Source organism: Mobula birostris, chromosome 14 (assembly GCF_030028105.1).
Source record: "Mobula birostris isolate sMobBir1 chromosome 14, sMobBir1.hap1, whole genome shotgun sequence".
NCBI classification, from domain to species: domain Eukaryota; kingdom Metazoa; phylum Chordata; class Chondrichthyes; order Myliobatiformes; family Myliobatidae; genus Mobula; species Mobula birostris.
The window spans coordinates 84,668,387-84,683,499 of record NC_092383.1 but is presented as its reverse complement, the minus strand read 5'-3'; the positions used below and the strand labels follow the sequence as shown (position 1 = coordinate 84,683,499).

The following is a 15,113-nucleotide window of genomic DNA, read 5'->3' as shown; positions in this document are numbered from 1 at the left end:
TGAGTGATTGAACTGATCAAATCTGGCATCAACTGCTGGCTTCTTCCCCCTTCCTTTCCAGTCCTTCTGAAGGATCCGGCCTGAAACGTCCACTGTTTATTCCCCTCCATAGAAGCTGCCTGACCTACTGAGTTCCTCCAGCACCTTGTGTGCATTGCTCTGGACTTTCAGCATCTGCAGAATCTGTTGTGTTTGCGATCAACTACTGGAGAGCTCACCGAGTCTATCAAATACAGAATTGAGGAAAGGCAGCGGTCAAACAAAAGTGCCCCATTGTTTTCTTGTGAACACTACTTATGCATGTAATGTCGACACTGGAATGTCTCGCGACACTTGTGGGCTGCCCCCAGCACGTGGTTGTCAACACAAATGACGCATTTTACTATATGTCTCAAAGGAAAGTTCATGAAAATGATTCCAGGATTGAAAGGCTTCTCATATGAAAAGCGTTTGATAGCTCTGGGCCTCATTGAAACCTATTGAATGTTGAAAGGCCTCGAAAGAGTGGATGAGGAGAAGATGTTTCCTATGCTAGGAGAGTCTAATACCAGAGGACACAGTTTCAGAATAGAGGGGTGTCCTTTTAGAATGGAGATTAGATTCTTGATTAGTCAGAACATGAAGAGATACGAAGAGAAGCCTGGAGATTGGAGTTGAGAGGGGAAATGGATCAGCCATGATGAAATGGTGGAGCAGACTCGATGGGCCAAATGGCCTAATTCTGTTCCTATATCTTATGGTTTTATGGTCTTATGGTTTTTTGATGTACACTTGATAAATAAACTTGAATCTTGAAATAGTCCTGTTTGATTATTTAATGCCTCAGCTTAATACTGCATCATGAGCCCTCTGCTGGTGTAAAAACAAATTAATATTAGCCCAGAGAAAAAAGAAACCTCGTCACATGTCAGTGGATGCTTGAGTCAAGATCTAAGCTTGACTTTAGATCAATCAAGCCAATAAACTCTTGGCAATGATTTGAGAGAGAAGGAAACAATTAACATTTAACTAGGCTCCTAAAAAACATTAAGCTCAACAAGTATCAAAATATTCAAAACTATTTTGAAGTAAAGGAAAGCGCTGGTTATTTTTTTGTACTACAGCAGTGTTTTCTTTGGCAGGTGACGGGATTCCACGTTGTTGGTTGAGAGACACCTCCTTGCTCAGGTATTAGATGAACCCCACCCCCCCTTTGAATCAGCAACGTGGGAACTTCTGCATCCTCCCGAGGGGGTGGGGAGCATTTCAGCTGACATTCCATACATCTGGTAGTGCTAGTGCCTCTCAGTACAGCACTGATGTGTTAACTTGGGATTAGGTGCTTAGCTCTTAATATCATGTTCATAGAGTCATGGAGCACTACAGTACAGAAACAGGCCCTTCGGCCCATCTAATCCTTGCCAAACCATTACTCTGCTCATTCCCATCGACCTGCACCTAGACCATAGTCGTCCATACTCCTACTCTCCATGTACTTGTCTAACTTTCTCTTAAGTATTGAAATCAAACCCGTATCCACCACTTCCATTTGTTCCACTCTCTCAACACCCTCTGACTGAAGAGGTTCCCCCTCATCTTCCCCTTAGATATTTCACCCTTAACACAGGACCTCTTGTTCTAGTCTCACCCAACCTCAGTGGAAGAAAAGCTTGCTTGCATTTACCCTATCTATACCCCTCACCATTTTGTTCCTCCTGGCCTTGAGCATGGTAAGAGAATGTTAGAGCAGGAAAGAGAAAGTGATGGACTGAAATAATTGAGGAAGAGAGAGAGGAAAGCGGGGGGGCAGCACGGGGAATGGAGAGGGAAAGAGGGAGATAGAAAGTGACGGGGGAAGAGGGAGAGAGAGAGAAAGAGAAGGAAAGAGAAAGTGAGAGAGAGGAGGAGGGGAGAGAGAAAAAGAGAGATGGGACAGAGAGGATAAAGGAAAAGAGACAAGGGAAAGAGAGGATGTATAGAGTGAAAGAAAGAGAGAACAAAAAAGGCAGTATCATGACAGGGAGAGAAAGATAAAGCAAGAACAAGATAGGAAGAGTGACAAGGAAGATATTCAGACATAGAGTAAGTAAGAAAGAGAAGACTATGAGGAAAAAAATCCATAGACTGAGAGAATATGCAGCAACACACACAAAACGCTGGAGGAACTCAGCAGGTCAGGCAGCATCTGTGGAAGAGAGTAAACGGTCGGTGTTTTGGGCCAAGACCCTTCTCTTGAGAGAATATGGTTTGAATTGACAGGGCATTTCAGTGACTGTGAAACATTCACATCAGTTTATAGCCAATCTTTTTTTTCATGTTTCAGGGCTCTTATTCATTGACAGTTCAAGTGATTTGATTCAAAATAACATCCAATTATCTCCATGCAGCAAGAACTCCTGAAATAATTTCTTTCTCAATATGAGTCGTCAGACAATGAACAAATGTCTACAAGCAATACTAAAAGAAAAGTCAGAGTATACAGCATCCAAGGATGCTGAATGCAAAATTCCAAGCCCAAGGCATGATCTGTGTCCAACAGCATGTTGGGTGACTCCATAGCCTTCTCTTAGAATCAGTTGTCTCGTGTCCAATGCAAGAGGTACAAGAAGGTAGAAGTGGAAACTCAGGAGCTCAGTGGACAGGATTCCATGGTCACTTGGTGTCCCTGACTGCCAGAGAGCAGGGAATCTGTGATATGTTACTCCATTACCTCCACGTGGAAATAATAGTCCAAGTAACACAGTAGGGACAATAGAACTCAAAATATTGTGCTTTTATTTATTTACAAGGACAACACTGGCAGAGCCAACATTTATTCTAACTGGTTGCATCATCATCTAGCATGCACAGGATCAGAAAAAGCTGTAGAGGGTTGTAAACTCAGCCAGCCCCATCACAGGCACTGGCCTCTCCAGCATCGATGACATCTTCAAAAGGCAATGCCTCTAAAAGGCAGCATCCATCATTAGGGACCCCCACCACTTAGGACATACTCGCTTCTCATTGCTACCACCAAGATGGAGGTACAGAAGCCTGAAGACACACACTCGATGTTTTAGGAACAGTTCCTTCCCACTTGCCATCAGATTTCTAAACAGACAATGAACCAACCACGAACACCATCTCACTATTTTTAATCTATTTTGCACTACTTATTAACAGCGCACACAAAATGCTCAGAAGTCAGGCAGCATCTATGAAAAGGAATGAAGAGCCTGCTTTTCAGGCCAAGACCCTTCGTTAGGACCTTTCACAACATATGTCAGTGATAATAATCCAGATTCCGATTGTCTACTTTAATTACACTTGGGGCTGCTCAGGGTCAATCTCTCCACTGTGACTCTCAAGTTACATATAAATTTGGGTGGGGGGGGTGTGAGGGAACGGACTTGTATTCTGATGGTTGAATGAATGGTTGATAGTCCTTTTGCAGAACTTAAAAAATATGTAGCAGGTATTTTAGTTGGACTGCTTTCTGCAGCTCTTGTCATCATATTGTAGAAAGGACATGGTTTCACTGAAGAGGATGCAGAGGAGAATTACCAGGATATTGCCTGGTATGGAACACTTCAGATGTGATGGTGATCCAGAAAAGCTGGGTCTCTTTTTCTCAGCTTGAGGAGAATCTGACTGAGGTATCTAAATTCTAAAGGGTAGGTAGTTGGATCATTTTCCTGACAACAGTGATGTCTAAAACCAAAATGCAGAGGTTTAAGGTGACAACCAAGAAGGTTAGAAAAGATATAAGGGAAAATATTTTCACCCAAACAGTAGCTGCAAACTAGAGCATGTTGCCTGAGAAGATGGTGAAGGCAGGTACTCTCACAACATTTAAAAATTATCTGGATAACCACTTGAATTGCCAAGACATAGAGTACTGTGGACCAAGTGTAAATAATGGATAGTATAGGTGGGTAATTAATTGTGTGCTGAAGGGCCTGTTTCAAGTCTGTATGACTTTGCATTGATGACTAACTCAGATAATGTGCCATATGAACATGGGCAATTGTTGTGACATTGTTGAGGGGAACAAAGGGGGTCCTGATGTTGCAGAGACTTTTGTTAACACTCAAACACACACAAAATGCTGGGCAAGTTCAGCAACCAGGCAGCATCTATGGAGAGGAAAAAGCAGTTGACGTTTTGGGCCGAGACCCTTGGGTCCTGATGAAGGGTTTTGGCTGGAAATATCAACTGTTTATTCTTCTCCATGGATGCAGCCTGACTTGCTGAGTTCATCCAGCATTTTGTGTGTGTTGCTCTGGATTTCCAGCAACTGCAGAATCTCCTGTGTTTAGTTCTTGCTGACACAGAGTACAGTAATTCCAGCAGGCAAGTGAAATGGGAAGATTAGCTCTGGACATTTTTGATGCACTGAAGTAAAGGCTGGTGCACTGCTAATATTTTACAATATGATACCACTTGCTACTGCTATATTAAATAATGTTGATATTATCCAAGATCTTGAATACCCTTTTGATATAATTTCATGATATCTAAGATTAGAAGGAATATGATTGGAAACTTGCTTGAATAAAGTTAAATAATAAGTGATGTATATTTTGATCATCATCATCATCATCATCAGGTGCTATGCCCATTTTGAGCTTTGACTGCCATGGCCCACACACTCCTGTTTCGGGTAAGGTGGATCAATTCATTGCTATTCATTTCCAGTTCTCTGGCTGCTGTCTCCATCATCATTTGTCTTTGTCTTCCTCTTGCTTTCTTCCCGTCAATCTTTCCCATAATTACCGTGCATTCTAACTCCTTTTTCTTAGTCACATGTCCAATGAAGTTATGTCACCTTTTCATGATCTCATACATTATTTCTGTTTTAGTGTTTGCTCTGTTCATGACATCCTCTTTAGATATTCGTTTCGTCCGTGATATTTGCATCCTCCTGAAAAAACCACATCTCTGCTGCTACAACTTGTTTCTTCATGTTACTAGATATTGTCCAACATTCTGAGCCATATAACATAACTGGACAAGCATGACATTTCAGTACTCTGAGGCGGGTTGTCATGCCTAGTTTAGTACTGGTCAGTATACTCTTCATTCTCATAAATGTGTCTTTTGCCATCCCTATTCTTCTTTTGATGTCCATGTCGCACCTGCCATCTGATGTCACCCGGCTTCCTAAGTAGCAAAAGTTCTGTACTTGTTTTATGTCTTCCCAGTTTATTCTCAGCCTGAAGATAGGATTCTCTATCTTTTTGGATATCACCACACATTCTGTCTTTTTCCAATTGATAGATAGACCCATTTTTGTACTTTCTTCAACAATTCTATCAATTAAGTTTTGTAGTTCTTCCTCCGTACTTGTAATTAACACAGTGTCATCTGCATATCTGAAATTATTGATGTTTTCACTGCCAACTTTGATTCCCAAGACGTCTCTTATTTTTTGTAATATTGTTTCACTGTACACAGTAAATAAAACGGGAGAAAACACACCCTGGTCTAACGCCTCTCTTGATTTTCGTAAACTGACTCACTTCTCCATCTATTTTTACAGCAGCAGTTTGTTCCCAGGATAGATTTCTGATGAGGCAGAGGTCTTTTGAATCTAGATCTAGAGTTTTCTGTAATATTTCAAATAACTTATTGTGCTTCACTTTATCAAATGCTTTTGTGTAGTCAATAAAACAAACAAACAAATCTTTCTGCACTTGAATAGCTCATTCTGATAGTATCCTTAACATCAATATTGTGTTTCTTGTACCTTTGTCTTTCACAAAACCACATTGTTCTTTACCTATTTCAGCTTGTATCTTACTTTTAGCTCTTGTCATCAAAATTCTTAGAAGTATCTTGGTGAAATGACTCATTAATCTTATGGTCCTATGTAATTGACATTCTATTGCTCCAAGTTTCTTAGGAAAAGTGATAAATACTGATTTTTTCATCTTTTCTGGTATTAGGAAATATTGTATCATTTCTTAATGCATGCATTACTAAATGACAATAAAAGAGGACTGCGTGTCTTCATAATCTATCATTCCAGTCTCATAAATGCCATTGATTAAAATCAGTAGGTTTTTCAATTCCATAATCTTCAAGGGAAATAATTTGTTCTATTACTAATTCATCAGGACCTGCTGCCTTTCCTTTCTTCATCTTATTTATTCCATTACGAACTACAGATTTTATAATACTTGGACCTTCAATGTTTTTCTTAATTTCTGGTTTTTCGCTTCGATCATCTTCAAACAATTCCTGAATATACTCAGTCCATCTGTTCATAATCTCACCTTTTTCCATGATAATGGTACCGTCCTTTGCTTTCAAACATCCACCTGAAGAACAGAGGAGCTTTATACCAGTGATATTCTTGATTTATTGATGTAACCTTTTTTGGATCAGTAATATGGATTCTTTCTATTTGCTCACATTCCTGGTTTAACCATTCTCCTTTGGCTTTTTGACACAAGCTTTTAACTTTTTTATCTAAGGACTTCTATTCTATAGGATTTGCTTTCTTCTGTCTCCTTTCTTCCATTAGATTTTTGATTTCATCTGTCATCCATTTATTCTTTGTGCTTTTTTCTTTTTTAGGAATCACTGACTTTGCTGATTCTACCAAGGCATCCTTTAGAGTTAAACTTCATTTCTACATGATTGCTAACATCTTCAACAGATTCTATTTCTAGACTTTGAAACCTATTCCTTACTTCAATTGTAAATTTTTGTCTTAAGTTTTCTTTTTTAATTAATTGCTGGTAATCAAGGGATTGTTCAGGTTTTTGCTTCTTTAGTATTTTAAGCTTTACTTTTACATGACATACTATTGGGTTGTAGTCACTATTACAGTCTGCACCTGGATATGTTTTGCATTGAGTAACTGAGTTTCTAAATCTTTGATTTATAGTAATAAAGTCAATTTGATTTCCGGTATTATCACCTGGACGTTTCCAGGTCCACAAGCATTTTGGATGGGTTTTAAAGTAGATATTCATAATGACCTGATTATTCATCTTGCACCATTCTACCCATTTCTCACCTCCTTCATATATTTTGATATGCCCCAAATAATTGAATTGTTTGTAGAAATGTATACTCTGATATTCTGAGTACTTTGAAACCTTTGAAACTCTCTGCATTTCGAGAAATTAAAATAAGCATCATATAAACACCTACAACAACTGTGCTGATGGGTAGAATTAGAACCGTTTCCCTGCTTATCAAATTCATTTGCTCATATGACTTTATGCATAGTGAGCTTAACAAAGTATGAATGAGATCCAATGGTTTCTGCAGCACAGAAATCAAGGAATTGTTTCGGGTACAACAGACTCAGATTGAACAATGATGTCTTGGAAATTAGTTTGCTTTCCTCGCGGACATCTACAGAGATTTCTTTTTCTGGAGAATTATATCAAAAAGATTTTAAAAGGAATTGACAGTGTTCCCTGTTGTTGGAGGAGACCACAACAGGAGTTCTTGATAAAACCAGCACCGAGTTATTCAGGAGAGAAGTGAGGAGATAGTCTTTGAAATTTTCCTGTTGTCAGGCACCCCACCATGTTTGTAAACAACCAGAAGAGAATGGACGGTTTCTATCCTCTCTTCCCTTAGCAACCTTGTGGGATAAATTAGATGGCTGACCTAGAGCTAAGTTTTCTAATATAATCCTCTTTATTAATATTTCTCTTCAACCTAGGGAGTTTGTGAAGATATCTGATGGAGGCATTTGAAATCATGAAGGGAGGTTTCAGACTAGCAGATTGATAGAAACCGTGCCTTTGGCAGAATGTCAAGGGATGGACAACATAAGATAAATGTGAAGAACAAAAGAACAAATGTGAGATATTTTATATGCAGTCATAGTTAGAATGTGAATGCAAAGAGGAGGGGAATAACGGGCAGGTTCAATCATGAATTTCAATAACGAATTGGTAAGGAGGCAAGGAGGTGCCTATGGAAGGGTATGGATCATATGCAGATGGAAGAGATATTGTTTAATGTGACATTGTGTTCAGTGCAGATATCATGGTTTAAAGAGGCCTATTCCTGTGCTGTATTGTTCGATGTACTGTGGCAGGGGAAAGGAACTAACTGGATTGCTCTTGCATAGAGCTAGAATGGATTTGATGGGCAGAGTGGCCTCCGTCCATAATGTAGTACTCCTGTGCAGTACATTATTTATTTTTTATTTAGAGATACAGCATGGTTACAGGCCCTTCTTGCCCAACAGGCCCGCAGGGGCCACTTACACCCATGTGACCATTAACCTGCTAATCCGTGCATCTTTGGAACGTGGGAGGAAACCAGAGCACCCAGAGGAAGTCCACGAGGTTACAGGGAGAAAGTACAAACTCCTTACAGACAGCAGCGGACTGGCGCTGTAATAGTGTTACATTAACTACTCCACTGTGCTGCCCCATGATGGTATGGAACACTTCTCCCGCCAGAGCAATAGCGCTCGCTCAACTAGTCTTGCAACTTGAGACTGTTAGTTATTTCCAGCAAGGTATATTAAGTGGAATGAGTCCTTTATTGCCCATGTTAAATGGATGAGCCTTTAGTGTCTGTACATCGTACCCTGCTTCTGTGACTCATTCTTCCATGAAGCCGAATCTCATAGAAGCAGCTCTACTCAGTAGCCACCCAGTGTGCATTTGGCACAGGTAAACAAGTTCAACTGTTTACCTCAAGATCCACGACATATAACTGGGGACACAGGAGTGTGCAGATGCTGGAATCTGCAGTGATAAACAAGATGCTGGGGGGGTCTGTGCGATTCAAGCAACGTCTAGGAAAAGGACCATCGGTGTTTCAGGTCAGGACTTCTCACCTGGAAGGATAGGGGGGAGAAAGACAGTGCAGAGAGTTGAGGGGAAGGGGAAGGGTCACAGTGACTAAGTGATAGGGGGATCCAAGTGAAGAAGGCTGGTGGCTAGCTGGAGGAAGGGTTGGTCATATTGGACGGAGGCTGGGAGGTCATATTGGGAGATGCCATGGGGTTGCAGATCATGGCATCTGATAGTGGAGGAAGGTGGAATTAAATAAGAGAGGTGGGAAGATTGGTGGCAGGAATGAATGGAAGAGGTTCGGGGTGATACTTCGATGGAATGGGTGGAGGAGGGGAAAGAGACAGGGTGATGGGAGCCTGGGTGAAGTTAGCGCCTAGTAGTGACAGGGGTTGGGGTGGCATGGCAGCATAACACTTTGCAGCACCAACGACCATCGTTCAGGGTTCAATTCCCTGACACTGTCTGTAAGGAGTTTGTACGTTCTTCCAAAGACCACCTGGGTTTCCTGTGGGCGCTCCAGCTCCCTCCCACATTCCAAAGAACGTAGGGGTTAGGGTCGGGGTTAGTAAATTGTGAACATGCTCTGTTGGCGATGCAAGCGTAGTGACACTTGCAGGCTGCCCCCAGCAAACCTTCAGACTGTTTTGGTCATTGACATAAAACGGCACATTTCATTGTGTTTCGATGCTTTGGTGCACATGTGATAAGTAGAGTTAATCTGTATCTTCAGTAAGAACTGGGTGGATCAGAAGGAGAGAGAAAGGGGACAGAAGAGAAGCAATTTGGCTGAAGTTGAAAAATTCAATCTTCATGCCATGGTATTGTAGACTACTCAAGTGGAATATCAGGTTCGGTTGATCCAGTTTGCCTTTAGCCCCACCCTGGCAGCAGAGGAGGCCAAGGACAGACTGGTCCATGTGGGAATAGCAAGGAGAAAGAAACTGATATAAACTGGGATCTCCATAAGGCCATGACAGATGGAGCCTAGCTGGTCGGCAAACTGGTCACCTAGATTGCGCCTGGCCTCATTAATGTCACAGAGGCCATGTCTGTGGCAATAAATGGACTCGTGGGGTTAGATTAGTGATCATCCATGAGCAGATTGTATTTGGGAGCTGGCTCTTCTTATTCCTACGGAGCCTGAGTGAATGGGGAAGGTTGTGCATGGAGAGCGAAGGAATGAAGCTTTGAAAAATGGCTGCTCCCCCCCCCCCCCCCCCAAATTCTAAATGGTGTTGGCAACACTGGATATGAAAGCTGGGCCAAAATGGAAGAAAATAATTATTTCTCACTGTCCTTGGAGTATGCGCCAAGTTTTCCCAAGGAAAGTCTAGCCCAAGCAATCCCATTCTAGACTGGTTTAAGTCGCTCTGGCAAAGCCTATCCTATTGTTCTTGTAATCAAACTCAGTGTAATATCGTCCGATGAAACTGGCACCCAGGATCCACAGCGGGCCCCTGGGTGGGGGAATGTCAAGGCCGCTGAAGGTAACGGTGCACACCTCCTCTCCAAACTCTGATTCCTGTAAACGAGAGCACCTCAGATTAGTCCTGTTGTTTCACAGCCCATGAGGTTTTGAACATTTTTAAAAACACCCCTTCTTTTCTGTAAACGAAGTGAAGACTTTCTAGAGCAACACACACACACAACGTTCTGGAGGAACCGAGGCAGTCAGGTAACATCTATGGGAACGAATAAACAGTCAACGTTTCGTGCCAATACCCTTCATCGGGACTGGAAAGGAAGGGAGAGAAGCCAGAATAAGGAAGAGGAGGAGGGAGCAGATGGAATGCAAGCTAGAAGGTGATAAGTGAAACCAGGTGGGGTGGGGGGGGTGATGAAGTAAGAAGGTGATTACTATTTGAATGGTGTCAAGTTAGGAAAAGGGGAAGTACAACAAGATCTAGGTGTCCTTATTCATCAGTCACTGAAAGTAAGCATGCAGGTACAGCAGGCAGTGAAGAAAGCTAATGGCATGTTGGCCTTTATAACAAGGGGAGTTGAGTATAGGAGCAAAGAGGTCCTTCTGCAGTTGTACAGGGCCCTGGTGAGACCACACCTGGAGTGTTGTATACAGTTTTAGTCTCCAAATTTGAGGAAGGACATTCTTGCTATTGAGGGAGTGCAGCGGAAGTTCACGAGGTTAATTCCCGGGATGGCGGGACTGTTGAAAGATTGGAGCAACTGGGCTTGTATACACTGGAATTTAGAAGGATGAGAGGGGATCTGATTGAAATATATAAGATTACTAAGGGATTGGACACGCTAGAGGCGGGAAACATGTTCCTGATGCTGGGTGAGTCCAGAACCAGAGGCCGCAATTTGAGAATAAGGGGTAGACCATTTAGAACGGAGTTGAGGAAAAACTTTTTCACCCAGAGAGTTGTGGATCTGTGGAATGCTCTGCCTCAGAAGGCAGTGGAGGCCAATTCTCTGGATGCTTTCAAGAAAGAGTTATATAGAGCTCTTAAAGATAGCTGAGTCAAGGGATATGGGGAGAAGGCAGGAACGGGGTACAGATTGTGGATGATCAGCCATGATCACAGTGAATGGCAGTGCTGGCTTAAAGGGCTGAGTGGCATACTCCTGCACCTGTTGTCTATTGATTAGTGAAAAGGTAAAGGGCAGGAGAAGGAATCTGATAGGAGAGGAGACTGAACCATGGGAGAACAGGAAGGAGGAGGGGCACTGGGAAGATGATATGCAGGTGAGGAGAAAAGGTAAAAGGGGTGGGGGGGAGTTGGTAATTGAATGACGGAAGGGAGATGGGGTACAATTAATAGAAGTTGGAGAAATCAGTGCTGCTGCCAGGTTGGAGGCTGCCCAGATGCAGAATATGAGGTGTTGCTCCTCTGACCTGAAAGTGGTTTCATCATACAGTAGAGGAGGCCATGGACCGACATGTCAGAATGGAAATGAGGATTTTCTCCAGCATTTTGTGTGCGTGTGTGTGTGTGTGTGTGTGTGTCGCTCCGGATATCCAGCATCTGCAGAATACTTGGTTCTTGTGATAACTTTCTAATTAGTTGTCAATATTCTGCCCTGTGGGGAGGAAGGTGGACATGACATACCCATGTTAGAAGGAGGCTCAACATATACTCCAAGCCCATGCACTGAGATCACAATAACAGTGACTGGAAAATGCCCAAAGCATCGCAAACATCCAACGCAAATTCCTTTTACATACGGCCTTCTGAAGGGTGGTCAGGCAAAAATGAACCTGGCATAAAAGGACAATGACCTTGAATTTGTACCATGTAGTGCAGCAGCATAATGTGCTGCACAAGAATTTAATCCAAATTCTATTCAGCTATTTTGTCTGCTGCTAGTACTCTTCCACATTCCCTGGCTCTAATATGCATGTAAAATCTATACAAGCATCACTGAAGAATCATGAGAAAAAAAATGCTAAAATCCACATGCACAGAATGCCAGAGGAACTCAGCAGGCCAGGCAGCCTCTATGGGGAGGAATAAGTAGTCGCCATTTCAGGCCAGGACCCTTCATCAGGACCAGCATTTTGTGAATTCTACTGCAGACTTTCAGAATCTGCAGATCCTCTTGTGTCTAAAATCCATACCACCTGAATCTGCCAGTTTTCAAACAAGAGAAAATCTGCAGATGCTGGAAATCCAAGCAACGTACACAAAATGCTGGAGGAACTCGGCAGGCCAGGCAGCATCTATGGAAAAGAGTTAAGTCAACGTTTCGGGCCGAGACCCTTCAGCAGGACGGATGCTGCCTGGCCTGCTGAGTTCTTCAAGCATTTTGTGTGTCAGGTTTAGCACCTTTTACACCAAAATAAGGGCAATTATTACTTAAATCTAAGCAAGTAGTGTGCTTTGACAAGACTACGTCAGGGTGACCCTTATTGCTGTACTAGTTGTTGTTGCTCCTTTCTGCACCTTGTTTCGCAACGGGCGACAACTTTGCCCTTTCTTTAACCGTTTGCTAATATTTTTTTATGAGACCGAGTTGCTAGCTCGACGCTCAACCCAGCACGGATGGAAAGTGGGAAGGGAGACAGCCAGATTCGAACCCTGGACCATTCGCTTTAAGCTCCAGTGCAGATGCCACTACGCCACCTGCTGGCTAGTGGCCACATTGTTATTCGTTTATTATTGTCACATGTACTGAGATACAGTGAAAAGAAGCCTGCCGGCTGGAGAACTGTCTGTTTGTGCGTTGGTTGTGAACGTGAGTGACGCTCTTCACTGTGTGTTTACACGTACGTGTGATAAATAGATCAGAATCCGAATTGGATTTGTGTGTGTGCAGTCCAGAAGGATCATGCCATACCCAAATGCATCGAGGTGGTAAACAGTAAAATGGAAGATGCAGCATATGGTGCGTTGGCCTTCACTATTTGGGAAATTGAGTTCACGGGCCGTGAGGTAATGTCACAGGGTCTATAAAACCCTGATTAGACTACACTTGGAGTATTGTGTTCATTTCTGGTCACCTCATTATAGGAAGGATTTAGAATCTTTTGAGAGGATGCTGTTTAGATTAGGGAGCACGTCTTATGAGGATAGGTTGAGTGAGCTAGGGCTTCTCTCTTTGGAGTGAAGGAGGATGAGAGGTGACTTGCTAGAGATGTACAAGATGATAAGAGGCACAGATTGAGTGGACAGCCAGAGATTTTCTTCCTATGGCAGAAATGGCTAATACCAAGGGGTATAATTTTACAGTGATTAGAGGAAAGTGTCAGTGGGTATCAAAGGTAGGTTTTTCATACAGAGAGTGGTGATTGCACCAGAGGTTGTGGTAGAGGCAGATACATTAGGAGAATTTAAGAAACTCTTATACACGTGGATGATAGAAAGATCGAGGGCAATGCAGGAGGGAAGGGTTTGATTAATCTTAGAGTAGTTTAAAGAGCTGGCATTTCATTGTTGGTCAAGGGACCCATACTGTGCTGTAATGCTCTATATTTGGCAGATGTTGGAAATCCAGAGCAACATAACACAAATGCTGGAGGAACTCAGCAGGCCAGGCATCATCTATGGAAATTAACAAACGGTTGACATTTTGGGCCAAGACCTTTCATCAGGACCGGAAAGGGAGGGGGAAGATGCCAGAATAAAAAGGTGGGGGCAGAGGAAGAATGATAGCTAGAAGGTGATAGGTAAAGCCAGGTGGGAGGGAAAGGTAAAAGACTGGAGAGGAAGGAAAGATGTAGTGCTCTATTTTTGGTATTCTGTTCCAGCATCTGCTGCTTTAATGACACCAACCAAATTCTTGCTAAGTACCTCAATCTTAATTCCTTCAGTGTGTGCATCCAAAGTACTTCTGAATCTTAGTCAGCACTTAATGCAGGAAACATAACAGCCAGTTCTCTCACAGTGAGCTCCCACACATACAACAATGCGATAATGATCTTGTAATCTTCAATTACTAGGGGTTAAATTGTGGTGTTCACGTTGACCCATGCCCCATGAACAAACGCCTTGCTTTTCCTCAAATCGAGTGCCATGGGATCTTTTATATTCACCTGGTTTAACGTCACATCCAAGCGTAATTTCAGACCCTAAGACTGTAAGATGTAGGAGCAGAATTAGGTCTCTGCCATCAGGCAAACGTTACAGGAGCATCAAAACTAAAATCACAAGGCTACTAAACAGCTTCCTCCCACAGGCAGTCAGACTGCTAAATAGCTGCTCTACCTGACTCTGCTTTGGACACTTTTAACTTGCACTGGACACTTATAACTTGATTTTAACTGACATCTGGCTGTTCTGTTTTACTATTTATTGTTATGTTTATTATTTAGTTTTGCGTTTGTTATGTTATGATTGCACTGCTCCTGGGAAACGCTGTCTCATTCTGCCCTGCAGAGCTGATGTACGGTTAGAATGACAATAAAATTTTTTGAATCTTGAATTTTGAATCCATCCAGTCTGCTCCACCATTTCATCATGGCTGATCCATTTTCCCTCTCAGCCCCAATCTCCTGCCTTCTCCCCATATCTTCATAATGTGAGCTCACCTTCACAATATAGTCTTCACCCTTCATCAGGAAATTCTTTCCTCCCAGGTTAAAAGAAATATGAGGCAAGATTTGGATCTGGTCACAGTTCACAATGTACTGCATGTGAAGGAAAGAGAGGGAGGTAACTAGGTTAGAATTAGAAAGCTTCAGTATAACATTCTTCCCACTTCCTTCCTGCTCGAGTCAACCCAGGCTTCTGTTCCTCTCCATCAATTACAGAAATTGTTATTTCCCAATTCTGAATGCTCCACTTCATTAAAGCAAAATTAAATAGGATTCATAAACTTGCAAATCTAAATCTAGTTCTTATTCCCTAAAATGTTGATGGCTCTCTGAGTTTTCATTTATTTCAAATCACACACACTCAAAAACGTTTTCAAGAT

At 42.2% G+C, this 15,113-nt stretch overlaps 1 protein-coding gene across 2 annotated transcripts in view; it reads right to left on the bottom strand.

Annotated features, from left to right (window-relative positions):
- Positions 1 to 2,828: 2,828 nt before the first annotated feature.
- The window catches only part of ren (renin), a 70,534-nt gene continuing 58,249 nt past the window's right edge, over positions 2,829 to 15,113 (bottom strand). Inside the window, exons 8-9 of one of the 2 annotated variants that reach the window (XM_072278791.1) lie at positions 14,728 to 14,826; positions 2,829 to 6,281 (exon numbers count right to left, since the gene is read on the bottom strand). In XM_072278791.1, the coding sequence (XP_072134892.1) occupies positions 6,270 to 6,281; positions 14,728 to 14,826 (111 nt within the window). In that variant the 3' untranslated portion in view covers positions 2,829 to 6,269. Of the gene's footprint in view, positions 6,282 to 9,978; positions 10,261 to 14,727; positions 14,827 to 15,113 lie in introns of those variants that run through there. The other variant, XM_072278790.1, reaches the window with a different exon arrangement.